This window comes from Rhea pennata, chromosome 19 (genome assembly GCF_028389875.1).
Source record: "Rhea pennata isolate bPtePen1 chromosome 19, bPtePen1.pri, whole genome shotgun sequence".
Lineage (NCBI taxonomy): Eukaryota > Metazoa > Chordata > Aves > Rheiformes > Rheidae > Rhea > Rhea pennata.
This window is the reverse complement of record NC_084681.1, coordinates 331,737-359,461: the sequence shown is the minus strand read 5'-3', so window position 1 is coordinate 359,461 and position 27,725 is coordinate 331,737. Positions and strand designations below refer to the sequence as shown.

Here is a 27,725-nt window from a genome sequence, read left to right as displayed (position 1 = left end):
GGCGCCACGGCGGGCGGGAAGGGCCGGGCCGGGCCGTGCCGGGCCGGGCCCCCACAACAGGGCGAGCGCCTGGCAGGAGCCCGGGAGCGGCGGGCCGGGCCGGGCGGGGGGGGGGGGAGGGTCGCGCCGACACCCCGGACGGCGGAGGGGGCCGCGCCGGGCCCGGCAGGCCCGTGGGCCCCGCGCACCTGTTGCGCGGCCCCGCGGCGGGGACCGGGTCGGGCCGGGCCGCGAGCTCGGGGCAGCGCGCGCGGCCCCAGCGCCCCCCGCCGTGAGTCAGCGGCGGCCCCGGCGGCGCGGAGCCCCGGCCCGGCCCCGGGAACCGGCCCGCCGCCCCGCCCCGCGCCGCGCCCGCCGCCGGCGCGCGCCGCCGCTCACCTCCTCGCGATGCCGCCGGGACCGGGGCCGGGGCCGGGGCCGGGGCCGGGCGGGAGGTGGCGCTGGGAGGGACCGAGACGCCGCGAGCCGCCGCCGCCGCCGCTCACGGACGCGTCACGTGATGTTTGGTCACGTGGCTCCATTCATGAGGCGCCCGGCGCGGCCGCCGCGAGCGAGCGTCGGAGGCGACGGGCGAGGCCGCGCCTTAAAGGGGCGGCGCCCGGCCGCGCCCGGGCCCGCGCAAACCCACCGAGGGGAGAGCGAGGCCGGGCGGCGCCGGCTCCCCCGCGGCCGCGTCACGGCCCGCGCAGCGCCTGCCGCCCCGCGCAGCGCCTGCCGCCCCGCGCTCCCCTCCGGGAGCGCCCGCACGCCTTGCTCCCTCTCAGCAGCTCACCTGTTTCCACGGTTTCTCGGAGCTGCTGAAGCCGCAGGGAGCAGCAAGGTCTCCCCGCGAAGTGCTGACTTCAGGAAGAGGGCTTTGCAGCTGCTGTCCTAGGCACTAGTGGCAGGGCTGAAGCAAGTCTCAGCTGAAAAGCGTACAAATAGGGCTGGCTCTGACTGTGAAATGGAGCTCTCCCCCGACCGTGCCTGGCTTGAGCCAGGTACGTCCGTCTACACTGCTATAACCCTGTCACAGCAACATCCGTGCCTGCTGCATTTACTGCTGCACTACACCCAAAGCAGGGCCTCTGCCTGCCAGAGCACATCAGAGGAAGGACAAGGGACAAATGGAAGGTGCAGCAGTGAAACCAGGTGTACAGGAATTAAGCAACATCACAGAGAAAGCATAATCCTTAGGAGGAAAAAATGCGGGCCCCGGATACTCAGCAGCAGCACTGCTGTCCTCTGCCATGCATGCAGGGGACATACGAACTTGAGCCCCACAGAGTCCTTCCGTACGCTTTGATGGGCTATTTCTCTTCTGTGGTGAGCAGCTAAGCCTGCAAGCATCTGACAAGTTCAGCTCTAGTTCTTGCACAGCAGTGCTGCTCTGAGGCACACTGGGACAGCCCATATGCCTCTCTGGAGGGGAACAAACTCAGCTGTGCTACCTTTTACTGTGTTAGCCACCTGACTTGCAGCTTGGCAGGTCCCTGCACGGTTTTCACAGCTTTTGAATGGGGAAGGAGAGGAACATGTGGCACCAACTTGCTTCCCATCTACTCCTGCATGCAGTAGCAGATCTGCTAGAAAGCCTAAAGGTTCAGGACAGTATGACAGGAATTAACACTCAAAATCCTCAGTCTGATTTCAGCCAGAAGGCTTTTTTCCTTCCATTCTCTTTAAACCTCTGAATACTGGTAGCATAGGGCCCTAAAATAACCTTTATGTTATTGCTCAGGAACCACAGATGACAAGAGAAACCAACACCTTCCCAGTCCCATAGCCAAACAAGCTTCAAAGACAGGAGCACAGCACACCCTAAGCACACTCAGTGGAGTATCCAAATAAAGAGACCCGCCCCCCTCCACTCCAAACAGCTGGGACTAGCCACAGGCCTCAGTCAGAGAAGCAGTTTATTATGTAAAGAGGTAAGAGGAGTAACCGTCTCTAATAGTCATACCCTGCTACCAGCCTAAATCTTAACAGTGAAAAAGCTTTTCCATTATTAGCACCTTTGGCAGCCTCTGCACTGTTACCTAAATGCTTTTCCTGTATCTCCAGAATATCAAAGATTCCCCAGGAGAGAGACAATAAGCCCAGCACTCCCCCACTATATCCCAAGGTAGAATACAGTATGACATATTCATCCACCCAAATCCCTTCTGTCCCATCCAGTCTGCTGCTTCCACTGCAGTCTGCTAAAAGCAATGGGGGCAGCCTGCGTGCTTTGTACTGCTTTCTGGCTCAGGAGAGCACTCAGTGTCTGAGAAAAGAGTACACGCAAGGACGACAACCAAGGCTATTTGCTATTAGAAAAGTCATATAAAGCAGCAGATGAAACCTGGTCTTTGCTGCTGTTCTTGAGATGGTTCCCAAGACGATACCCGATTAACCACCTTTCTAGATGATGCGCTGTCATTCATCCAGTTGCTGAAAAGGGTCAAGCAGGGCTTCTCTCTCAGCTTGCTGCTATCTTAAGCCTGGCCAGATTTCCCCCTTCAGAAGTACTGAGTTTGATGAGAAGAAACCACTGCTTCCAGACCCTATTTTTCCCTGCTGTTTCTTGCTCACAAATTTGAGTCAGGCTTGAGAAATTCTTCAGATGGGAGCAGCAAGGGCCTTCTTTTTCTGCAACGGTGCAGTCATCCAGACATGTTTCACCAAACAACTTGTTGCACAGGCACCAGGCACACATGAGTACTCCCTTAATCTCTTTGGTGTCAAGCAGGGACTGAACCATTTTCCTCCTGATCTCGTGCAAGAGAAGCTAGATGAGATGGGACAACATCTGAGCCACAAGCCATACCAGATGATTTAGCGTTTCCCTTCAGTCTTGTATACTAAAGGACTAGGAATGCAACTGCATAAAACATCACCAGCTAGCTTCTAGGTGTTTCCCCTCTCAGCCATTAGCAGTGTAATATCTTCAAAAGAACAGGAAGAAAAAATAATAATCAGAAACGGGCTAGAAAATACCAACACAAAGGGATACTGAAGGCTGTTGTGCTGGAATTCATCAGCCCAACCTGGGGCCCTATTGGGGAAAAGTATTGTCTGGAAGGGACAACCAGCCTGTTGCAGCATATATAAACTGCAGGAACTAAAGCAGAGTAGCCCCTGGCAGCGAGTTATCAACACTGCAGACCAAGGAGACAAAGCCTGATTCAAGGAAAGAAGCCAAGGAGAGTTCTGCTGCCACTCAGTAGCCCAGCACCTGTGTACCAAACCCAACCAGATAAAGCCCACTTGAGCCTCAGGAAGCAGTACAGAAAAGGACTTCCTTTGAGGGAGGGTGCCCCTGACCTCAGCTCTGCTCCTTGCTGCTTCAGGTGTAGTGCAAAGAGCAAGGAGAGCATCACGAAGCATAGCAAACACTGAGGCATACCCATAGCTGTGTGGAAGCAGATTCTGCTCGTGGAGAGGTCAAGGGTGTCAGAAAGAGAACAAAGAGGGAGAACTTGCTACCCATCCACCTGCCTGAACACCCAAGAAGGCTAGCAGCAAAGGAGGGACAGTGAGAGTAGGTCATGGTCCCTAAACTATCTGGAGTAGGGAGGAGTTAGCAAAGAGAGATGGAGTGTGGTTCACGTACTTGGGCTGCTTGAAGGGCAGGGGTTCACATCACCGGGCTGTCAAATCAAGGCAGACGGGAAACAGAGCAGAGGCACTTTGATCCCTTTTGAGAGGTACATTAGAGCCTAGCCTCTAATGCAGTGCAGAGCACTATGTTTCTGCAGTAGTAGCTGTTCTAACTAATAGACAGGGACAGGAGACAAGCTCTGACAGCACACGCTGAGGCAAGAGGGATCCAGCCTGATTCAAACCACTGAGACCAAAAGGCATTCTGAAACCTCTCAGAAATACCAGTAGAAACCGTATTCACATGGGACACAATAAACACTGCCTGAGCTCTAGGGGTATCCAGGGCCTCTGGCCAAATGGGGTCCTTGATAAAGCTCTGGTGATATCACCTCTGCCCAACGGAGAACAGCAATGCTAGGGACAGTTTTCACCAATCCTACTAGAGGTTAAAGATCCTCTCCTACAGCCTCATGCTGCTCCACAGCTGCTGCAAGCTGAGAGTCAGGTATGGGGAACACCAACATTCAGAGCGAGAGTTTTTCCTTAGATAAAGAAGAAAGGGCATATAGAAGACTGATGATCTGCACAGCCAGACTACAGCAGTCTGGTCAGTTCTTCTTGATGCTGGGGCTCTTACTGGTGAACAGACTGACTTTGCTGGCAGATGCCACAGACAGAGAGGGAGATTCTAGCTTGACCTTATCCAACAAAGTCTTCTTTATGGCTGCTGGGGAGATCTTCTCTTGGTCTGCCAAATGCTGCAGCTCCCTGCAAGGTAGTGGGGGGAAACAGAGTTAGTCACAGCAAAAGGAAAAGACCCAGGAGGTGGGAAGCACAAGTTTTGTAGCCTCAACAGGACATCTTGGGTGCCCACCTTGTCCGGATGCATGAAGCCTCCACAGCATTGATGAGAAGTGAGCGAAAGCCGCCGCTCTCCAGAAAGTGCAGGGCATGGATGGTGGCTCCTCCAGGAGAGCAGACATTATCCTTTAGCTGACCTGGGTGCTGCTCAGACTCCAACAGCATTTTGGCAGCACCCTGTAGCGAGGAAGAGAAAACAGCCGCCATAAAACTCATACTGAGGACACCTACTGTCAAATACTCCTGTTCTTCACTGCATAGAGCAGTACCTAAATACTCACAGCAGGCAAAAGCAGTCTCCTGCCTCACAGCCATTAGCAGGCTGCTAGAGCGCTCTTCCAAACTGAAAAAGCCTGCAGGGGAATCATGCTTCTCCTGCCCCAGGCTCCTACAACACCATCAGCACCAGCAGGCATCTGTGAAACTTCATCTATTCCCTCACCAGGAACTTGTGCCCATTCAAATGGAACCCCTTTTTAACATTCAGTACAAGGACTGAGATAATTTTAAACTGTGACGTACAGAATACTCTGCACTGAGTGGGCACAGACTCAGTGTGGTTTGGAAGAAGAGATACTGACCAGCAACGCCTGAGCTCCAAGCCGAACAGCAAGCCTGCGGGGAAGTCCCATTTTCACTCCTCCATCCGCCAAAGCATCCAGGGCAGTGAATGCCTGAGACCACACAGAGAAAAAATGATGAAAAGTTGTTCTCTATTCCAGAACTAATGTTCTTAGGAAAGGGAGACTCCAGAGCTCTAGGATCACAATTTGACTCCTACTGCTTACAAGAACTTGGCAAAAGTCACCTCCAGTCAACCCATTTCTCAGATGAGACTGCTCCCCTTTACTACATGGGTATCATACCAGGCTTCCCTCCCATCAGTTCCAGATGAGCTGAGGGGAATGGGAGAAACTGAGTTTCTGGATCGTACTAACAACAGGCCCAGATTTTGCAACATGGACACGTGGACACTGCACACTGGCTATGGACTTCAGACTCATGAGACAGTTAATGGACTTTCATTGTTGACTCATACTGTTATAAACTGGATGCCTGGATTATGTGTCCCATTGCAAATATAAAAAAAACAAGAACTCACAAGCTGAAGTTGCACAGACTTTCACTGCATGCAAAGCCCACTTCTCTCCCCATGACTGTCACAAGTTGAGGAAGCAGCACATACATACGCAGGGCCACTGCCACTGAGCCCCGTGACAGCATCTATCAGATCCTCTTCCACTTCGGTGCAGAAGCCTACACTGGCCATGAGTTGTTCCAAGAGCTTCCCATCCTCCACATCTGCATGAGTCCCAGTGGCATAGACTGTAGCACCTTCCCGGACAATTACAGGGGTGTTGGTCATGCACCTGATCACTTTTGGTGTGGGGCAGAAGGTAGAAAGTTTCTTAGGGTAGAAAATAATCAGACGTAGAAAGAAAGGAGGAACAGACGGGGGGAAAAGAAAAAAAGAGCTTTAAAGTATATTTGCCATACCAAACAGGCTGCTTAGGAAAGAACGCCCAAGGGACAAGAGTAATGCAAGCAGAGGGAACAGAGAGACTTCTGTATCCCAGCTTTCCTGCTTTGAGCCAGTGGACAAATTTTAAATGTAAAGTCTATAGAAGTACCACCAAATGGAGAGCTGAGCAGAGCTGCTACTGGGAGTGAAACCTGCAACACCTAGCTCCCACCCAACTTGCAGTTCTCCACATACAGCTCCTGCAGACTCAGCACAAAGTCTGCAGGAACTCAGGAGAGGTGACCCACCTTTTTTGAGAGAAAGAAGATCCTACGGCATTTCACATAATAAGAGAGTTTGCAAAAATACTTTTTTAGCTTATTCTGGTAAGGATAGGGAAAGGTGGCCCAAGGAAGTTGGCTGGCTGCAGCACAGAGTTAGTCTTGCCGGGAAGCACAAGTACCATCTGCCCCAGAAATGGACAACATGCCAACTCCTGGGATCTGGGGGAGAGTGATGGACACAAGGCCAGCTCCAGCATGGTGCTGTGCTGCAGGGAACATCTCCCAGGTGCCAGGTGTCTGTTACAGCGTGGCTCTGCAAGGACACAGGCCCCATCGCGAGTGGCAGCACACAGGCCCATGACAGCTTGCGGTGGCCTATGCTGCACCTCACCTTCTCAATGGAGCTAATGGTGACACCAGCTGCACAGGAGACCACGATGTGTCGAGCCTCGATGTCAGGGCCGACTTCATCCAGGACGAAGGGGATGATAGGGGGCTTCACGGCCAGGAAGAGCACGTCGCTGCTCTTCACCGTGTCCTTGTTGCTCACCGTGAAGTTCACGCCTATTTTCTGTGAGGATTGGGATAAGCGAGAATGGTGCTGTCCTGGCCCCCGCGGCGCCCCGGCTCCGGCCCGACCCCCGCACTCACCCGCAGCCCGCTCACGGTGGGCAGGTCGGTGTCCGGGGAGCTCGCGGTGATCTTGTGCGCCGCCAGGATCCCTGCGGACGACAGCCAGGCTGAGCGGGGCTCAGCCCCGCCGCCCCGTGCCCGGCCGCCCCACGCCCCAGCCCCACGCCTCGTGCCCGGCCGCCCCACGCCCCGTGCCCCGCCGCCCCACGCCCGGCCGCCCCAGCCCCGCCGCCCCGTGCCCCGCCGCCCCGTGCCCTGTGCCCGGCCGCCCCGTGCCCCGCCGCCCCACGCCCGGCCGCCCCAGCCCCGTGCCCGGCCGTCCCACACCCCAGCCCCGCCGCCCCGTGCCCGACCGCCCCACGCCCGGCCGCCCCACGCCCCGTGCCCGGCCGCCCCGTGCCCCGCCGCCCCACGCCCCGTGCCCGGCCGCCCCGTGCCCCGCCGCCCCACGCCCGGCCGCCCCACGCCCCGTGCCCCGCCGCCCCGTGCCCCGCCGCCCCACGCCTCGTGCCCGGCCGCCCCACGCCTCGTGCCCGGCCGCCCCGTGCCCGGCCGCCCCGTGCCCCAGCCCCGCCGCCCCGTGCCCCAGCCCCGCCGCCCCGTGCCCCGCCGCCCCAACCCCGTGCCCGGCCGCCCCACACCCCAGCCCCGCCGCCCGGCCGCCCCACGCCCACCTGCCGCCGTGAAGCCCCGGGCCAGGGCGAAGGCGAGCTGCCCAGCTCCGATGAACCCCACGCTCATGGCGCCCGCGTGTCGGGTCCGCTCGGGTCCGGTGCGGCCCCCGCCGTCCGCCCGCAGCCGCGCCGCCCCACACGTGGCCGCGCACCGAGCTGGCGGCGGCTGCGACGCGTGGCAGCGGGGCGGGCTGCCGGCGACCAGCCAATCGGCGAGCGGTAGGGCGGGGCAGAGCCCGGCGCTCCGCCACTCAGGGAAGAGGGGCGGGGCCCCCGAATCAACCCTCGTCACCTATTGGGGGCAACCTGTGTTTGGTGTTGCATCATTCGCTGCCTACGGAAGCCGCCCGAGGTCAGCCCCCTTGCGGCCCGCTGGCGTCTAGGCAACCCTCGCTCCACTAGGCGGCGCTCGTCCCCCGCGCGCCCGGCGGCGGCGCCCGCGGTGCCTGCCGGGAGCTGTAGTCCGGCGCGCTCCGTTCTGGAAGGTTCGACGGCGCCGCGGGCGGACGGCGGCTGCGAAGGCGGCTGGGCCCCGCGCTTTGCGCTTGGCCAGAGGCCCGGCGGCCTCCCGGGGGAGGGTCGCGCTGCGTCCGGCCCTGCGAGCCTCGGGCAGCAGCTGAGTGCAGCCTGTGCACCCTGTGCCTCACCACTGCGGGACACATCGCACGTCCCCCCGCATGGGTGCTGCTGTGCTGCGCACTGATGCTGCTGTTTAACCTTAGTTAGCTCCTTGCAGACTTCCTTGTCTGCATGGGTCCAGCTTGCTCGGGGTATCCTCTCAGGGGCAAAGCAACCCGAGGTGGAGTAAATAACAGCCTTGCCTTGGAAGCAGCTGTGGAGAGCATGCAGAAATCAGCACACCGAGTTTTAAGCAGCGCGATGGCGTTGCCAAGGCAGGCTGGGCCCAAGGGACAGCACCAGCATTGCCGCAGCCACAGGGCTCATTCCGCTCCCTGCAGTCGTTCTCGTGGTGCGGTTGCATTGCCTGGTGCACTTGGGCTAAGGAGGAAACACAGAGGGATGCAGCAGGTGTCTGCAAGTGTTCTTACTTTCCGGCACATAGTTCTGTTTTCTGTTGGTTTAATGCATATTTTGCATAGAGAAATAAGTTTGTGGCATCAGCTTTACTGGTGCCAGTGGCTGCCTGCCAATAGCCTTAGCACAGCCAGTGCGACCCTTTGGATGTAGGACCAGAGATAAGGTGGTCCTGGGGCTGCCTCCTGGCAGGTCCAGGGTCATTGCTGGGAAGAACTGATTCCAGAGGGGCTTTTTCCAGCTGCTGATTCCAGACATTCCACAGATGTTTCTACCTCCTTTTGTCTGATTCAGCTCTGGAATTTTGTTACTGCTGAGTTTTTTTCTCCAGGAGGAATGTGTATGGTATATTTCAGGAATGACTGAATTTTTTACACAGCGGTGAGGATTTAATGGGCACAACAGGTGTGAGGAAAGGACTCTCTTAATCTCCATTTTTCTTCTCCCCCCCCCTTTTTCTGGTTGTTTTCAGTATTTATTTTTCAGTGTTCTTTTGTCCTGTTGTTGCCCTTTTCTCCTTCCTTCTGTCTTTGTCCAGCCTTACTGTTGGAGGTGGGTGGCCGGGAAACAGGTTGATGAACTGGTTCTGCCTCTCTGAGAAAGAGGGAGACCTCTGTTTTCCTGCCCATACAGATTCTTGTTTTGATGGAGAATGACTCATGCAATCTTTGATTCTGGAATGATGGTTTTCTCACTTTCTTGGAATTACCTGTAGATTCCTGAATGAAGAAATTTTCCTATGTTTGAACCAGGATGGAAATTTTATAATCCAGTAAACAGAAAAGTTATATTAGCAGGTTTAACAGATAGCTGCAACAAGTGTCCCAGCTGTCATAAAGGAGAAATAGAAATGTATGATCTTGCTGGGGCTCTCAGACTGAAGATGTGTTCAGCCCCGTCTGTGGCAGGAGCTGTAATGCATGCTTCGGAGAAGTGCACCCCTGTTGTTGTGGGTTGACTCAGAGGAAAGCTGCACAGTAACAGACTCTAAGGACACCAAAACACTTTGAAATATGTAACCAGACAATGTTTTTTCTCCTTAATGTAATCTTACCACACTGTTTTTTTTCCCTTCTTTGGCTTTTCTTGTGCTCTTTTATTGACAGAAATAAATCTCTGTCTTTCTCCTGAGGATGAATGTTCCAAAACATTGTCTTTGTGGGATACTGAATCCCAGAGTTCTTCAAAAAGGAAGGGGAAAAAAAGATTTTTTTTTTTTTTTTTTTAATTTCTGGTTGGGCTCCCGTGGGACCTTTATAGGTTCACTGCAAATACAAACCCATAGTTCTGAGTGAATTGAGGTACTTTCCTTCATTTAGGTACATACATTAGTGTATCAAAAAAGTTGAGAATGATTTGTCTGTTTTGGGGCAAACAAATTACTTGATCATGATTTATTACTTAAAGGGAAAGAGGAGCTCTGTAAATAAAGGGCTTTTTAAGTCAACTGGATTGGTTTAAGTCAACAGGATTGGTTCTTAAAATTGTGTTAGCAGATATCTGATGTTCTCTGCCCTAGATTGGGTAATCTCATAGTTTCCAATGGTTAGAGAATATTTTAACCACTCAAGCATGAGGTTTAGATTTTTTTTCCCAAAAAAAGAATGGATTGTTATCCACACAATCTTCCTTTGCCGTTTTGACCATGCTAACATTTTTTGCTCAGTCTTTGGCTGGCAGATGAGAAAGCTAAATCTGAACACGCTGTTCTTGGCAATGATTTTTCTTTCCACTCCTCCAGTCAGTGGTATCATGATTTCCATGTTAATTTCTGTTTCCTTGTTATTCTTAAGGCACTGAATTTTACCATGATAGACCCAACAGAAAAAGTAACTGTGAGACAGTCTTTGTGTCCTTAGTATTGTATAATTTGCATTAACAGGTGCAGATTTTATCATACTCCTGCTAATTACTCCTGTTCCTTGCAAAATCATCACAACAGAAAGCAAGCAAATACACAGCTAGAAAGAGTGTTAACCATCTGAGGAGCTTTGCAACCGGCTTTACTGCACACAAGATTCAGCAGTGTCATCTCTGGTGACAAGCAGCCCCTTCCTGCTGGGCACCTGTCACTGACATCTCTCTCCCTAGTCTCTATCAGCCCCTGAATAGCTACTCTGGAGCCCCAGGAAGATGCTTTCTTAAAGCAGTACTCCTTTTTTAGATTTTAATTTTATAAAACAAACCATGACAATTCACAGTCACCTATTTTATTTTTAACACTCAACAAAAATAAGTAATTTCAAAGTGTTACACAGCTTAATTTATCTAGGTTGACAAGTTTAAAAAAAAGGATAAATCATAAACGTTCAAGATTTCTTTAGTGTGCAATGACTTTATTGTACAATGCCTACTCTAATACAAATGAATTTCTCTTCCAAACTTAAAACTTCTTATTTATACAGTCCATTAATATGTTTGGGCTTGAGGGTGCAAGAAGAAAAAGCTCTCTAGTGCCCTGTTTTACACCTACACCAAATAATCTTGGTCTTGACCTAGAATGAGCTGGCCAGCCTCTTGCTGGACCATTATCTTCTGAATTTCCTGCCCTTAATGGGAACTTGTGGACAAGAAAAATCTCTTGGGAGGGTATTTTGTGCATTCCTTTTACTACAGATAGTGATTCTTGCCCTGTCTCATGGGCTAATAATTTGAATCTTTAAAGGCTGCTTCTAACCCAAAGAGCAGCAGAATTATCCAAAGCCATCTGTCCCAACATATTTTTCCGCTGTTTTTCAAACCCCACAGAAAGCCCTGATGAGAGATATGTTTTCTTGCTTTTTCCTGAGTGACCCTGCTACCAAGAATGGTAGTCAGAGCTCTTGGCTATACACTTTTTTAGGGCTGCATTCAGGCTTCATAAAATGAAAATATAAATTGAACTGTGCTTTCTGGCAGAAAGCAGAAGGACTATGTGCTAAAATAGTAGCTCTGTAGAGGATAAGATAAATGTATACAAATCTCTAGAGATGCAATAAGTCTGCCATTCAGCCTTATTTTAAAATAGTTAAGAGGGAAATCTTGCTTCTGACAGTCAACTACTTCTGGACTTTAATTAAACCTATCCAGTCTGCATACTTTCTGCACAAGTACTCAGACTGCTTTGGTTTTTTGCTGGATCAGAAATGAAGAACAGTTTTTCATATTAAGCTTGAAATCTGAGCCATGCTATGTAGGACTTCAAAGTCATTTTGTCAGGGATGGGTCAGAGAAATGCAGCTGTTTGGTGACGCAAAATGTCAGGAATACTAAAACCTGATCTAGTCTGAGGCGGTGCTCTCAATTGGTTACCATTATATGCAAGTTTTTTCCCCAGCAATTTTGGTCTTTTATGCAGAGCCGTGAGATCAATTCATCTTTGCATCCCCTTCCCTCCTCTGTTCCTCCCACTCCCCAAACTCATATTCACTTCAGACTTCCGGGGGGGGGGGGGGGGGGGATCTTGACATCAGTATAAGGAAACAGTAGGGTATGAACTGAGAAAGATGCACATGCCAAGCTACCTTCAGGTCCTGCTTGTGTGAAGATGTTAAATGACATGCTTATTTTGCAGCTTAGTTCCATTCTGCAGCCTGTAGCTTGGCAGTAGAACCCCAGTTTCGCAAAGCTTCATTTCTGTAATGACTCAGTGTTTGCTGAACAAGAATGTCCCATACTTCCCACCAAGGTACACGCTTAAGGATTTTCTTTCTCTGTGCTAAGCAACAAAGGAGAAAGAGAGGAAGGGCAAGGACTGTTAATCTTCAAAATAGTAATATGGCTGTGATGTTCTTCTCAGAAACATCCTGACTAGGGTTTCCCACACTTGCAAGCATTTCGTATCTCACCACATAGTACAAACTAACCCAAACTGTGAAGGATCATTTTTCATCCCTAGAACTGGTGTTCCTTGATGCAGCTTTTAGTTTTCCCACTTCCTGGGCAATCACTTGATTATAGTTCAGTGTTGGTAACAGTTTCAAAATCTTTCATGCCTTTCCTTAATATTTGGTTCAGGAATCCAGTAGCCTACAGACCCAGTACTGCAGCAAGCCTGTCTGTCTTCTGGAGATGAAAGGCTGTTTCACACATTTTGAACTGCATAATTTCTTTGCTTGGTACCAGGTGGCTGAAGCAGATGTTGAATGACTGGGGAGGTGGGTTATTTTTCCAGGATTGCCTGCAGCTTCCCCACACTACAAGCTGTTCATTTGTTGGTCCAGTCTTAACCTTCGAGTTTGGTTCATGTTTCTTATTGTGTGCCTGGTCAACAGCCCCCTCCACCACAGCCCAGCTCTTGCTGCGTCCCTAGTTGCATTTGTTCACAGAGCTTGGGTGGCTTTGCAGAAGCAGACCTGGGCCTATAGGTGGGAGACAAAGCGGATGCGCTGCGAGTAGGCCAGGTCCACGACATAGAGCAGCAGGTTCACATAGGTGAAGATGGCAATCACCAGCTGGCTATCCCAGGGGCACTTGCCCTTGGCACAGAGCGCGGGGCGCTGCGGGGAGCCGTACTTGCTGTCGAAACAGAACACTGGCCAGATGACCGCCGCGCTCACGTACAGCAGGACGGCCACGAAGGTGTAAACCACCACAGAGCGCTCAAAGGGAAACCACAGCGTGGCTGTCTTACCCGTAACGCTGAAGGCCACCACCACCACTGTCATCACAAAGCAAAAGCTGAAGACAGCTACGCACCACTGTGTCGCCACGTACTTGCTGTACTGGCTGTCATTCACCAGTGCCCCAAAGATGATGCATGCCACAAAAGCCTGCACAATTTTCAGGAGGCCAGAGACTGTGGCCATGTAGCTGGTGACTTGTCCTGGCTTTGCCCTGGTTAAGAACACTTCCACAGCGTACGCAACGAACAGGAGGCCTGCAAAGACGCTGGCTGCTATGCGAAAATCTCTCACCTCACAGCCGATCGGATAACAACTGAGCTGGACAAAATAGAGTGGGTAGATCACCGCAGCTGTGACAGACATGAGTGTGGCCAGCATGGCAAAAGCAGCAGTGAAGTTTCCCCACGAAATGCGCAGGCAGCTGTGCAGTTGCGTGAACTCGCAGGTTATGATAAAGACAGTGATGGCAAAACAGAAGGTCCAGACAAACATGCAGAAAGTGCCGTAGGCTGCACTGAATCCCCCTTGGTGGGCTACCAGGCTGAATGTGGTGCATCCAAATGTCATCTGCAGTAAACGAGCTATTCCCACCGGGGACGTCACTGCAGCTGGGTTCAGATATGGTCCTCCCGTGCTCTCCATCATCTTTCCAGTTCAGCAGATGCTGCACTTGCAACCCTCAAAACTTCCTTTCAGGCTTTTGCTTCTTTGTCCTGAGTCACACCTGATACCAATTGGATAGAGCAGCAGCTTTAATCCACACTCGTCTCTGCCGGTATCACTAGGTGCTGCGTGTGACGCTGAGCATGCGTTTCTGGCAGGCTCTCGGTACAGGCTCGCCTGCTGCAGGGAGGTTACTGACTGGCTGTGCCTGCTGGCTGCATTCTCAGGGCACCATGACCAGCTCACTCTGCCTGCAGAGGTCTGAAAAATCGTCCCTTCTTCCGTCCTTTCGCTCTCTCCTTTCCCACATGGTGGCTAAAAGGGGAAGCTTCTGCCTGGGGGCCAACATTTATTCCATTTTAGCTCTGCAGCTGTAGCTCTCCACTCTGACGTTTGCAGGAACCTAGGCGTATAAATAGGCATTATATTAATAGTGCTGGAATGGAATGAGTCCTGCCCCCCACAACTCCCCAGCGCTGGTGTTAGTTACACCGAACCAGTCAGCTCCGTCGGCTTGGGGCTATCAATATTGTTATTCTGCTACAAACACTCAGGTTGAGCGCTGCTGTTCTCCAGGCGGCTGACACATATTGCGGAGGCTCCTTGTGGAAGCAGGCTGTGATCCAGCCGTGCTGCAGAAATAGGAGCTCAGTCCTGCAGGGCCTGTGGCCCTGAGCTGCTGTACAAGCCTGGAAGCATCACAGACACTTAGAAAGGATTTATACCAGAGGCCACACCAGGAACTGACTCACTTTACTCCATTTGATTGGGAGCAGTAGTATATTTACCTGCTGTGAAAGGCCATGCTGTGCTTTGGGCATTAGCGAGAGCATGTGACTGTGAAGATTGAGAATTACTTCTCACTCCATCTCCTTACACTCCTCCCTGTCTCTGTTTTGCTTATATATGAACAAGTTAATCTTGTATCTTTGAATACCAGAAATAAATAGAAGTGCCCACAAAGAATTGCTTTGATATTCTTAGCTCTGCTTTGGAATATAGATTTCAATGTGTAAGGTCAAACCCTTGTTGCTCAGTAAATCAAAGCTTTCACAGATAGTTATTTTCAGCCTAAATTTTTCCTGAACAAGGTCTCTACTCAAAAGTCTCTTAATTTTAATTTGAAGAGACCCGAATACAATTTCTGCTGTAGTTTCAGATTCAGAAAAATTAAAAATGCAATTCATAAAAAAAAAAAAAAAAAAGTTCCTCACCTACCTCTTTAGTCATTTCTCTCTTTTTTTTTTTTTTTTTTTTTTTTTTTTTTTTTGTTCTTAAAGCAAAGAACAAATGCACATTGCTAACTTCCCACCTGCAGACAGGCTCGCCCAGTGCTGGTCCTGGTACGAGGAACTGGGGGTCATCCCAGGAGCTCCTCACAGGTGCAGGCACTCAGCCTAACCGATGGCCAGATTAGCCCAGCCCTGACCAATAAAAATGTCCTGAATTGCTCTAAATAGCCATAAGCTGTGCTGATAAAGTCTGCAACTTCCCAAAGCAGAAACTACAGGAGTCGCTAGATTTATGTGGGAATTACATCAAGTTCATGCTTAGTAACAATATTAATTGCTCAATATTATTGTTTTTATATTCATATGTTAATAGGACAAATATGAGACCCAGCAATGGACTACCACATGCTGTGCTCCCAGTGAGCATGCTGCTACCCTGAACCCTTGCCCTTTCTTACTCTCTGTGATGGTAATTCTTCAGTTTTAGCAGAAATTCTCATTCTCCAGACTTCACTTACAATGTGTGTAACTGTCCGTATTGTAGCATGTCCCATCAAATAGAGAGCCTATGCCGGAAGGCAGAGGAAACCTGCTGTTGGGCTCTTAACCAGCCTCTCTGGGCAGCCTGGTGTGCTGTCCCTGTGCAGTCTCAGCACACCATCAGTGACACTCTGTTGCACCTACACACAGCTGAACTTACACTCATCGCTTTTCTCTTTAAGCCCTAGCAGAAGCTCCCCTCTCTTCCCCCCCCCATACTATAACATTCAGCTGCAGCTGTCCCACACTAGCTGTGTGGGCCCAGCGAGAACCATTTATTCAAATCTTTATTATACAATCATCAAGCAAGTGACTGTACTGAACCCCACAGTCACAGGAAAAGTACACTTTTCAGTTTATAGCACACTATGTCACTGCTTGTGCTGCAGGTCGCTGCATCACCTCCCCATCTGCCAAGGGGAACCATCCGGACTCATCATTTGTCTTGGAAAGGCAGTTGCAAGTGCAGAGCAAGGGGATGGTGCAGGCCATGCACACCCAAAGAGAGCTGCTCGCCAGGCCCAGTGCCGCACGCTGGTGACTGTGGGCCCTGTCAGGTGCATGTGCACTGTGACCGCAGTCAGTCGCTGAAGCCAGTCCTTGGAGTTGGCCTGGTCCTGCTGCCTGGCTTCCACTTCCTGCGAGAACTGGTGCTGCGCGGGAGAGGCCTCAGCTCCGTGAGAGAGACAGTGCCGGCAGAGGGCAACTGTCATGCTGCAAGCAGCACTGAGAGGTGCTGCACCGTATAGACTGCTGTCTTCTGCAGGAATATTTGGGTTTGAATGAGCAGGTCTCTGCCCCCTGTGCCGCTCCAGTTCCTCCATATGCTGCCAGCAGTCTGATTTCCCAGCATCACATGAATGCATTTCAAAAGCACTTGAATTTTATTTTTGCTTTAAAAATTTTAAGCAAATATCTGATAGAAGGTCCTGCATTAGAAGCCCACAGCTTCTTGCTCCCTGCCACATCAGCTTGTTGCACTGGTCCTTTGCGAGTTTTTTGTACTGGATGGGGAATAGTGCTGCCTGTACAAGTGCAGGTTTGCGCTGAAAAGAGCTCCAGCACCACAGACCTCTGCTGGTGAATGAAGTGGCAGCTTTGCAATTAAAATGCTTGCTGAGATGCACACCTACCTGTACATCAGGCCAGTGGCTCCAAAATGAGAAGTCAGCACACCTTACAAAGTGAGACATTGGTTGACACAGAGAAGACCATAACCCCACCAAACTGTCCAGATGTTTAGCCTGGGCTCCACACTGGAGCTGTACTGCCATGCAGAAGGCGCTGCAAGGGCCAGCACTGTGCTCAGGCTCAATCCACTGCTCCCTGGCTGCAGCAGGGCTGCAAAACTGAGGCAGCAGCGGCAGTGCTGGCCTAGCACTGCTGCTGCCCTCTTGCAGCATTTCCATAGTGACGATGCTGCCTCCCCATCACAGGCCCAAGGAATGGGGTGCCTTGCCCCACAGCAGCTGGGCTGTGCCTCACCTCGCACCAGTGCAGCACGACTCCTTGCAGCTGCTCTGCTCCTGGAACACTTGCAGGTGTAACTGCTTGCGCACCACTTTATCACAGCTGGGCTTTATGCACCCTGCCATCTGGGGTCTGCTGTCCTCCTCCACAAGGACTAAAAAGGGGGTTGCTGCTCATCTAGGTAAGAGTTAGTTTCTGTTAACAGGCCCCTGTGTTTTAGCAGTAATTCTTGCAGTGAGCAGAGGTATGGACTTTACCCTCCAGGTCACAACTGCAACCGCTGACGTGCCAGATGCCGGTGTCTGGAACTGTGGCCATGTTGTGCAGAAACAGACATTCTACTATCAACTTTTGACTTCTTAGTTGCATTTTAATTTGGGCTCAATCACATTATGTTTTTAGAAGCAAATTTTCAATGATGGCAGTTTATGAGGGAAAGGACGTCATCTAGTCATAAGATCTGAGAGTTCCCCTCATGGTGCCCAGTACTTTCAATCTTACTTTTTTTTTGCCATTGGTTTCCATGTAACAAATATCACAGCGGATGAACTTAGAAGTGCTGGATTTACAAAGGCTTGGGAAATTTGTATTTATTGCACAAGGACAATAAGAAATACAGAACTGGAAATTACCTCCTGGGTTACAGATTGCAGTTTCCAGTTACTACTTGCAACCACCTTATATAATCTAATAAATTTATCAGTGTCACCCCTTAAAAACATCTCTGAGAGCCTTGCTCCCTGCTATAACTTTTGCAGAGCCACACTAAGCTAAAAGTGTGATTCCTGATTTCTAGGAATTTTTTTTCTCTGTTTGCAAGAGAAACAGGATGTCTCGTATCCGCTCTCAACATTTTTCATCTGCTCTAAGATGAATTAACCTTTTAGAAATACAGGTAATCACCTCTGTATATACTGTTCCAAACTTCTACAGTGGCATTTATACTTTCCTGCGCCCTGTTGAAATACATGACTGGACACAGAGTGGAGCACTTGTCATAGCTACAGATGCATGATATTGTGTATAGTCACCCCGTGAGCAACTGGTATGGACAGTAGTTTCCCTTTATGCTTCCCGCTGAAAAACTCTTTAGAGAACAGCAGGAATTCTGGCTACTAGTCAAGTACCAGCACTTTGCACTGATTCACTCCATTTGACCCCAGCCCTCAAAGGAATCCAATTTTCCTGTATGCTTTTCCAAACTGTCTTGGTACTGAGGAAGCCTCTCAGTTTTGTGGCATGAAAAATGTAATTAGAACAGTGTTACTTTTATACCAAGCTCATTAAAATACAAAGAATATTAGTAGTCCCTAGATTAATCAGAGGGGAACTTCGGCATCTCAGTTCTGCTTGCAGCATTATTCATTTTCTCTTTAGCTACTTTTTATCTTAAATTGGTACTAAACCCCACCTTGCACAGCTGAAATGCTATTTTCATGTGTGGTACTGCCTACCTAACTATTGATTGTTCAAGCCCATCAGAAGTAACTGTATAGTATGGGTTTTGTTTTCATTCATTTATGACGAATTCTTACAAATAATACCATTTTAACATGGCAAGACCTCTTTTGGAAGTGATTTGTGTTTCAGCTGCCTACGTGTTGTTTAGCTATTTACACAAATGTAGGTAAATACAAAGCAGGTGTTAAGAACTTCTGCAGAATGGATATAAATTACTGCTACTTGTATGGGTTTGACTATACCAGCCGCAGTGCGTTACTGTGTAAAGCTTTTAGTGCAACTGTCTTTGTGCTTTCCTCACCCAAAGCAATGGTCTCTCACTCTCTCCAGCATCAGCCACCCATTCCTGTTTCCTCTCCTGTTCTCCTCCCATTAAAAACAAAGGGGATTCTGTATGTTCCCTGAGGTGATTGTTTGCAAACGTTTACAAGACTAGAAATATGTCGGTTCTTGTCTTGTGCTTGCTACCTTTTATGTTCCAAATGTTTCCCATTTTAAGATGGGCCAGACAATCTGATCAAACCAAACACTTATCTCATTAGAATAATGGCCTTTGCTGTAAAAATAGATGCCTCTCTGCATCTTAGAATGTAATGCACCAGAATACCTGATAAATCATGATCCTCAAGCTGGAGGTGCTTGGCAGATGAGAATCTCTGTACTTAGACCTCACATTACAACCTTTTCATTAGAGAAACAATGAAAAAACAAACTGCAAGGGGAACAGAGAAGTCTGATTTTTATAAAATGTCAGTACCACCATCAGCCCTTTCCCAGACACAAGTGATCATAAAGAAAACCTATCCAAATGAGCAGCACATACAACTTTACAAAGACATATGAACAGTTCTCTGACTAGCCCTTATAAATAGCATTTTACATATTAAAATAAATATGTCCATATTGCCAAAGTAGCAAGAGGTTTCTTTGTTATTTAAAAAAAATATGTTACAAAACAATATCATTTATTTTATATTTCTTGCTTATTTAAAAAAGTAATAAAAAGTCATTTTATAAAATAATACAAAAGTAAATTGAGTACAAGAGTGTCCACCCCTAGCACATGTCCTTGGTTTGTACATTATGACACATCATGAGACACTGACCTCCAGGAAGTCATGTAATTTCTTCACTTCTAGTTGGTCAAAAGAAATCCAGTGCTTGCTTTTTTCACCACTTGTATCAAGTCTATGATGTAAAAAAATCATGGCAAGGAAAGAAGTCCTAGATCTGGGGAAGGTTCCACTGCTGCTATTTATGGTTTGGCTACTTCCTGCATCAGATGGCCTTGTGTAACACAGAAAGAGGATGTGAATGCCCAAAACAGCCCTAGTGTGTGGAGGTAATGAGTTCCAGTCAAACAGCCGAAGGAAGAAACTGCTCTTTTCTTGACACGTCCTAAGCGTGCAAGATTTTGGGGGCATGTGGGCACATATGGGTTTGAGCCTGAATGGGTATGGGTATGCACCTGCCTGTATGAGTATGAGGAAGAGCAGAGAGTCTGGAAGAAGGGCTTAGAGTCTCCTCTGCCTGATCTAATCTCTCTGCCCCTCAGAAGATCCCTTCTTAGTTACCACTGCTGAGCATTCCCAGAAGTTTACTGGGCTCCAGGCCCTGCTGCTGTGCCATCTTCTGAACATCAAAACCCATGTGCATGAGGAACTGGATCACATTCATCTCCTGCCCTGTGAACTGGTCCCTGATGGTTGGGCATGAGGGGTTGCAGTGGGGCCACGGACAACTGTCAATCAGATGAATTGGGCAACCTTTTAGAGGGGTTTTCCCATTTTTGTTGCTCTCATGTAGGCTCCGATCCCAGCAGTGCAGGGCACGGGGTAATGAAGTCCCCTTCACCTGGATGTCTGTCCAGTGACTGAAAAGACAAACCATACAGATTGCATTAGAGGTCAGGTTGTCAGAATGGCCAGTTCCCCGGCGATTCCCCTGTTAACCTTTCATAGAATCTGCAAAAGCACTCACTTGCGTATAATGATCTCATGAGACAAGCAAGCAGGAGCAAAGCTAGCGCTAAAGGGAAAAAAAACAACAACAACAAAAAAAAAAAAAAACACACATGGATCAGGTCTTGGAAGGACAAAGTTACTCCTGTTAAATAAAACCTTCCTGACAAGCTAGAAAGTGGAAGTTTTGCTGCCCCTGGCAAGAGATTTAGAAACAGCAATGGCTGTGTTCCATCCTGCCTAACAGTGCACACGTGCAACAGGGACTCATGAATAGCTGCTCTTGCATGAAGCAAATAAGGCACATTAATAATTCCTCTTCTGCTGTCTCATCAACTATCTGGTTTACAGTCACTACCTTTCAACGCACCCCATCAGGTTCATAGCTGTGCAATGAATGGCAAGGCTTCTCAGATCTCACTTTGGAGGTAGGAAATGAAAAACCGTGTTCTTCCAGATAGTAACAGTTTACTGAAAATTGTGAATCTGGAACTTATTTTGCACTTATTCAGAAATGAAAAGGGCAATATTCTTGATACAGACTAAGTATGGTTACCTAATTTATGGTTTTTGCAGAGCTCCAAGAAGTGTTACTAGAATACTGGATAAAGGACTTCTCTTGGAAATAAAGACGCCAGCTTTTCTCAGTGGAAGACTTACGTTACATCCTTCAAGGTGTTTCTCAGCTCCCTACCCAGGTTCTGGATGTAGAGCCACTGCCCCTCCTGAACAGGCTGGCCAGTTAGGTGTACATTATCTACAGTAAGCTGGGCCTCGTCAAAGAGCCATTGGACAATGAAGACGGGACCTAAAAAGACAAAAGAATTGGGAAAGAAATACCTGTAGCTAGTCACAAATACAGAGAAAACTCTAGAATCCATTTTAAAACTCTTTTCTCATACTTACACCGAAGAGTAGGGTATATCTTGTATCCAAAAAAGCAATTCCATTCCTCTCCTTCTTTAAACTGCAGTTTACAACGCTCAGGAACAATACCATTCCAATACCTACAAGACAAAGAAAGCAGTAATAGGATGAAGGTCATAATGCCATCTTAACAACTGTCCTTCCACATCCTAGCCTATTGCTATTCTGGTTATAATTCCAACTTATTAATAGCAGAATTTTTCCTCAGCTGTCATGTCCTATCAACACATTTTAGGGTATCTGCAATTACACACATACTTTTGCATAGCTACAGTTCAAATAATTTTCTTTTCCAATAAAATAATCCAAGAAGCCTCTAACATAGGCAAGAAGTACTTTTTAAGTACCAAAATGCAGGAAAAACGAGAAGGAGGGCATCTCCTCCTCACTCTAATGTCTTACAAAAGGGTAGTTTAAAGTATCTGATTGTACCTTATTCCTCTCTTGATGGCTTCTGTTGGAGCGCACGTTATGGTATCTATACAGTCAGTTCTGCGATACTGTTTATTATCCAGGAACCAGCCAGAGTCTGCCAAGCCTCGAACCTGAATCCCGTGATAACCCATTTCCTCTAGCTGCTCTGCCACTCGATCCACATTCAGGAGCACTCCTGTCCCTCCAGCGCTGCAACAGCAATGTTAATACTGCAGTCATGAAGCACGCACAGCTATTACATGGCTGGCTAGAGTACAAGTCCTCTCACAGCAACAACACTCTAAGCAACTCCATCAGTCACAGGACAATACAGTCATTGGTCACCAAGTTATTTCCTTGCTTTGCAAAATACTGAGGAATAAAGCCAATGATGATCAGAAACAATCTGATAGCTCAGTAACCAAATCCCGTTCTTGTTCTTTCTTCTAGATGATGTAGTTGCAAGAATTTTGGGTGCTTAAAAATGGGAAGAATTGGAAGTGAGACCAATTCACCCTCTAACATCCTTATGTAACACATGCTGTATGTACCACAGCTTCGTGCAACATAACATGATTAAGAGCACCTATGTCAGGCAAGTCTGAACTTTGAATTCAAATATCTGGAATCTGCTCATAAGGGGCACGTGGTTCACAGTGCAGAACCACAGAAGCCAATATTCTTAATGCAGGGCAGAGTGAATATATCCCTGTCTCCAGCAAAACTTTTACTTTATTACTATTTTCTCTCAAATGTACTTGAACCAAAAGCTGAGGAACTATTTTTATATCATCCGCTATTGTACCACCCATAGGAGGAAACTGAGAACAGATTCAGGGTTTGCTGTGTTATTTTTCAGGAATTTTTCAAGATTTGATGAGACCTTCCCCCTGAAGAGCTGCTTTCTACTGTGGAAGCCTGCTGTTCTCATCACATGAAATCTTGTAGATACCTACCTGCTTCCTGCTAGCAGCAACACTTTTGCAGTGCTAAGACCTTTTCCCACCAGCTCCTTTATAACCTCCTGAATGATCAGTGCTCCCATGAAGGCATATTCATCTGGAAGAGAAAGCTCAGTGTCAACAAGAAGCTGTTTGCTGTGCAGGCTAAGTCTTTGCTCCTCTCCACAAATGCTTAAGAACCTTTTGAAGGAATCACATGCCTAAAAATAGGCACATTTTCCCAACCTATATCAATCAGGTCTAATAAAACATATTCCCTCTAATACAAAAAATGCTTCCCTGAAAGAACCCGAATACAGAGGGATTGTTTGTAGTGAAAAAAAAAAATCTACCCCCAATACACAGTAACACAAGCACACCTTTCTACAACCATGCTTATGAACTGATAAACTTAGAGAGGAAAATAACAGCATACCAGAAAGGCTCTGGGACCCTTTCTATGAGGAATATTCATACCTTTCTATAAATTAGAACCTCAGTTCCAACTTATTGCATCCCTTTTTATTCCAGTCCATAAAGCCAACTCAACCATGCAATATTTCAAAACACTACATTTATATAGACTACTACTTCCTTTGCATCACCAAAAAGCTGAAGTGTAACCATGTCACAGCAAAAATCATAAGAAGCTGTGAAATGAAAAGGCCCCTTACTATGACAAAAAGTATATTTTTGGCATCCATAAGTGGTCAGTTTTTCCATTTAAGAGTTTAGTGGAAAGAGACATTGAGTAACAAAGTGGGTGGCTCTAGGGCCATAATTCAAAGACCTACTCAGAGAAAAGCACTGGACCTTCTAACTTTTTGGTGTCATGTCCCAAAGCATCTTAGGCCTACTGCTTTCATTCACATCAGTGCACGTCAGGAGTAGTTCCATTCCAGTCAAAGAAAACTCAACATGAACTAAGACCTGGTGATTCTCTAAATAGTACTGCATCTAAATACCAGTCCTGCTTAACTTGGGAAATGCAATGAAGTACATGAGGTAGAACAATTCATTTGCATGAAATTTAGCTTAAACCAGAAGAGGACTCCTTTAAGCAGACTCTCAGAGACATGTTATTGTCAAAATGAGAGCTGATGTAAAACAAACACAAATTATGATGAACTACTCTTTTGTCTTCCAAGGCAATCTGCAGACAGCTTTAGCCCGACACATGATGGCTGTCTTCAAAGGCCAGATATCTTTCTGATAAAAGCTTGAAACTAAGTTCACTTCACTCGACTCTCAGATCAGCAAAGCCAAAGTCACATGAAACAAACCATGGCTCCTCAGCTACAACAATTAATTTGCTGTGTGCTGGATTCTGAAGATTCAGCTAAAAGGAATTCAGTGCCTCTAATCCTTGCATACTGCATCATTGTACATCTCTGCAAGCAGTGGCTCTGAACTATTTCAAAACAGGTTGGGCTAAAGAGATCAGGATGTTTTATCTGGAAGTTACTTGATATTCTTTCCTGTCCTTTAGCAAGAAAAAGCGCATTCTTCATTCACGTAATTTCACAGAAGTCTGGCCATATCCTTTAATGTGTGATGTCTGTGGCAGCAACAGCCCATCAGCAACACTCACTTTTCTCAGACTTGGAAGAGGCACCACTCCAAACATCACTTGAGCAATAAGGGATGAATCTGCAAAAGAAAAGTGTGTGAGAACTGATGTTCCTTTGACATCCAAAGAGGGGTGAGGACAGGGTCAAGTAACTGGAAGAAAAATAAACCCTGGCTGAGGGGAAAAGGAAAGAATTTCTTCTCCAGTTAGACACTTGCATACCTACCTGTGCAACAAGGTGACAATTATAACTCTCTTGGGATTTCTTCTGAACACTAGTAGTCTTAGTGAGTTAAATCAACAAATAACGCACCTTATTGATTTAACTGAAGTACTAAGCTCAGTGGATAGAACAGAAGGTCTAGATTTTGCTCTTGGCTGTCCCATTGGTATGATGGGTGGCTTGCCACAGGGCAACTCTCTGTGCTTCAGTTTTCCATGTGTGAAATGAAGAGACCTTGTCCATGCAGAGTAAGTGTTGAGCGCTACCACTGGAGGCTTATGCAAGAATACAGTTACCTTCACATTTTTGTCTCCAGCTTGTGGGATGCAAATTAACCTCCATGTCTGCTGCTATGCCCTGCTATACAGATACTTACATAAACTGGTATCTTTCCCATTTCTCTTCTCTGAACTGGAAGAGCTACTCTAAGTTCCTTTCAAATTGGCAAATGTAAGGCACACTATCAACTCACCACCCACAATAGTATTTCCCCTTGCAGACATTAGTTATATCTATCTCTGTAGCATTCTTGCTAGCCTAAGAGGCAGGAGATGCTGTTTTAGTATAAAGCTATTCCACATATTTGTCTGTTCTTACACCATGTTTGCATTCCACCAGTGGGGATTTTCTTCTGGTTGTGATGACAGGATCCCAGTTCCTGCAGATGAACACACAAAAACAAGAAATGTACACTTGCCACTCTGAGGTTTTAAAGAAACTCTGTCAGCCTAATGCAGGAAAACCATTGGTAAGAAAGAGGAGGAGTGAGGAACATTTCTAAGTTTGCCCTTTGATAGATGTGACTTTCAGAATTTAATTCATGCTACAGATGAAGGCTGTCAAGAAGACTGTGGTAGTATAAAAAGAAGCTGTGACACCTGTTGAGAGGTACACACTTCCCCAAACAGCAAATCCTAGCAGGTGAACTGTATTATATGAAATTACAGGATTTGTGTAAACGACAGAGGTCTTCATATACAGCAAGCTCTGAGCATAAGCAGTAAGAGATGAGAGCTCCATATTTCTGTGTTGACTCAGGAGCCTTGTGGTCCAGGGTGTGGGTATCCATGGTATTAATTCCACCTTATACATTAAATTAAAAGCTAAAAATACTTTTACATATATACCAAATGTATGCTTTCACACAGGCAGTCTCTGCTGTTGCTTAAGCAACATTACGCAGAAAGGGGATAACACAACTCCAGATAAGAGGCCCAGACAATTCATCTGATTTTTCTGTATGTCCATAGGGCCAGTCCTATTGTAGGCAAACAAAGGAATCCAGGGCATTGTGTAAGCAGGTATACGTGTCTTTACAAACAGTCTAAGAGGCCCAAGAACACTTCTCACAGGATTGAGAAGCACAGACTTTCTTTAAAGAAAACAAAAAGCAAAAACCCAACTCTGTAAAGCTCCCAAGAGGCTCTTCTGTATGTGCATACATTTAAAATAAAGAAAGTATATTGGCCATGGTTCAAAAAAGTAGCATCCTCTTACTAGTCAAAACCATACATCCAAGCACATGAGTACATCTGTGCTTTTATGATCTTTCACGAGAGTGGAGAAACATATTTATTTGCACCTATCCAGGCAGGAACAACAGTCTGTCTGCACCTGGACTGAGCAGGAGCAGCTACAAGGCCATGAGCAGGTGCTCACAGGGACACCGATGACAGACGCCTCGGCAGAGCCCCGGCATGGTCATGCCCAGCGTGCAGAGCAGCAACTCACCGACTCTGGTTACCGGCCACTCCTTGGAGCTCATGAGCCGCCGCATGGTGTCGAAACGGGTGTCGCAGTTCTCCCGGTTGAAGCAGTACCACCCTCCTGGCGAGGAGAAGAGACCTGTAGACCACTGCCCCGCCGGAGGGGGCGGCCAGGGCCTGGCGGCGGGGACGGCGCCCGGGACACATGGCTTGGCTCCGGCGGGACGTGAGAGGCGACGCCGCTGGCGAGGCGACGCCGAGGGAAGGCGGCCAGCACACACACGCCGCTGCCTTTGAAGGGGAACCTTCCCCCTGCCCGGCCTCCCACCCACCGCGGGATGAAACGCTCGGACTGTGCTGAAATAAAGAAGCGCCTGAGGCTCACCCTCCAGGAACAGCAGCCACCGCCGGCTGCCCTTGGACTCCTTGAGGTAGTAGCTGAGGACAAACAAACAGGAGGCGGCGTGAGCAGGGAGCCGCGCCCGACCGCAGCGCTTTGATGTCGCGGGCCCCGCAAAATATTTGGTTAAAGCGCCGGGGCGGGGGCGGAACGGAGGCGGGCGGGCGCCGCCGCCGCCGCCGCCCTCCCGAGCGCCTCAGGCCGCGCCGCGCGGGAGGCGCTCGCTGCACCTGTCGCGGCTGCGCCACGGGCCGCCGCGCGGTGGCGCCGCCGCGCCGGGCCGCGCCGGGCCGCGCCGGGCCCGCGGGAGCGCACGGCGGCCCGGGCCGGGCCGCGCCGCCCCGCGCTGGGCCGGGCTCGCCGCGGGCGGCGGCGGCGCGGCGGCGCGGACTCACCCGGCCGGGCTGCCATCGTTGCAGGTGACCGAGGCGTTGTGCAGGAGGTGGAGGCGCAGGTCGTGGGGCAGCGCCTGCGCCGAGCAGGGGTACAGCGACTGCGCCAGGCTCTTGATCTGCGCCATGAAGCTGTCCATGTTGCCCTCCACGGCGGTGAAGTCCAGCGGGAAGCTCTCGGCCGCCGGCGCCGCCGCCTCGCCGCGCTCGCGGGCCGCCGCGCCGCGCCGCCGCCAGCCTTTCCTGCCCTCGCCGCCCGGCCCGGCGTGCAGCAGCCCCAGCAGCAGCAGGAGGTGCACGGCCGCCGTGCCCATCGCCGCCCGCCGCCACCCGCCGCTCGCCGCGGCGGCAGCCAGCCCCCGGCGGCGGGCAGCGCCGCCCGCGCTCCGCCGCGCCGCGCCGGGCCGCCCGGGCCGGGGGTCGGCGGCGGGCGCCGCGGGCAGCGCCGCGGGCGCGGGCAGTGCCGCGGGCGGCGGCTCGGCGGCGCGGCGCGGCGGCGCGGCGCGGCTCCCGGCGCTGCAGCCCGCTGCCCGCTCCCAGGCGGCGAGCATGACAGAGGGGCACGGAGTGCGCGGGGAGCGCGCCGGGGGCGCCGCCAGCCCGGGCGCCGCGTGGGGCAGCAGCCGGCCAGCCCCCGCCCTGCCCTGCCCTCCGCCCCCTCGGCGCGAGGCGGGGGGAGCGGGGGGTCTGCGCCGCACCGCGCCGCGC

General features: G+C 49.6%; 3 protein-coding genes across 4 annotated transcripts; all 3 read right to left on the bottom strand.

The window, feature by feature from the left end:
- Positions 1–1,877: 1,877 nt before the first annotated feature.
- On the bottom strand, positions 1,878–7,642 carry PYCR1 (pyrroline-5-carboxylate reductase 1). The gene is made up of 7 exons (XM_062591814.1): positions 7,479–7,642; positions 6,823–6,893; positions 6,563–6,742; positions 5,612–5,833; positions 5,007–5,099; positions 4,439–4,602; positions 1,878–4,332 (listed from the first exon to the last, which is right to left on the bottom strand). The coding sequence occupies exons 1-7, from the start codon at positions 7,543–7,545 to the stop codon at positions 4,173–4,175; spliced, it is 957 nt and encodes a 318-aa protein (XP_062447798.1). The 5' UTR covers positions 7,546–7,642; the 3' UTR covers positions 1,878–4,172.
- A 3,185-nt stretch (positions 7,643–10,827) lies between these two features.
- On the bottom strand, positions 10,828–14,123 carry MYADML2 (myeloid associated differentiation marker like 2). Its single transcript, XM_062591675.1, has one exon. It carries the CDS (start codon positions 13,760–13,762, stop codon positions 12,854–12,856), a length of 909 nt encoding a protein of 302 aa, XP_062447659.1. The 5' UTR covers positions 13,763–14,123; the 3' UTR covers positions 10,828–12,853.
- A 5,082-nt stretch (positions 14,124–19,205) lies between these two features.
- Positions 19,206–27,346, bottom strand: NOTUM (notum, palmitoleoyl-protein carboxylesterase). Of its 2 annotated transcripts, XM_062591684.1 has the most exons (11): positions 27,021–27,346; positions 26,611–26,663; positions 26,251–26,346; positions 25,117–25,177; positions 24,318–24,376; positions 22,742–22,844; positions 21,804–21,995; positions 21,351–21,451; positions 21,105–21,252; positions 20,464–20,511; positions 19,206–20,356 (listed from the first exon to the last, which is right to left on the bottom strand). In XM_062591684.1, exons 1-11 carry the CDS (start codon positions 27,329–27,331, stop codon positions 20,050–20,052), a joined length of 1,479 nt encoding a protein of 492 aa, XP_062447668.1. In that variant the 5' UTR covers positions 27,332–27,346; the 3' UTR covers positions 19,206–20,049. The 2 variants fall into 2 exon arrangements, with proteins under 2 accessions (XP_062447668.1, XP_062447667.1); XM_062591683.1 differs by lacking the exon at positions 20,464–20,511 and having other exon boundaries at positions 27,021–27,186.
- Positions 27,347–27,725: the final 379 nt, after the last annotated feature.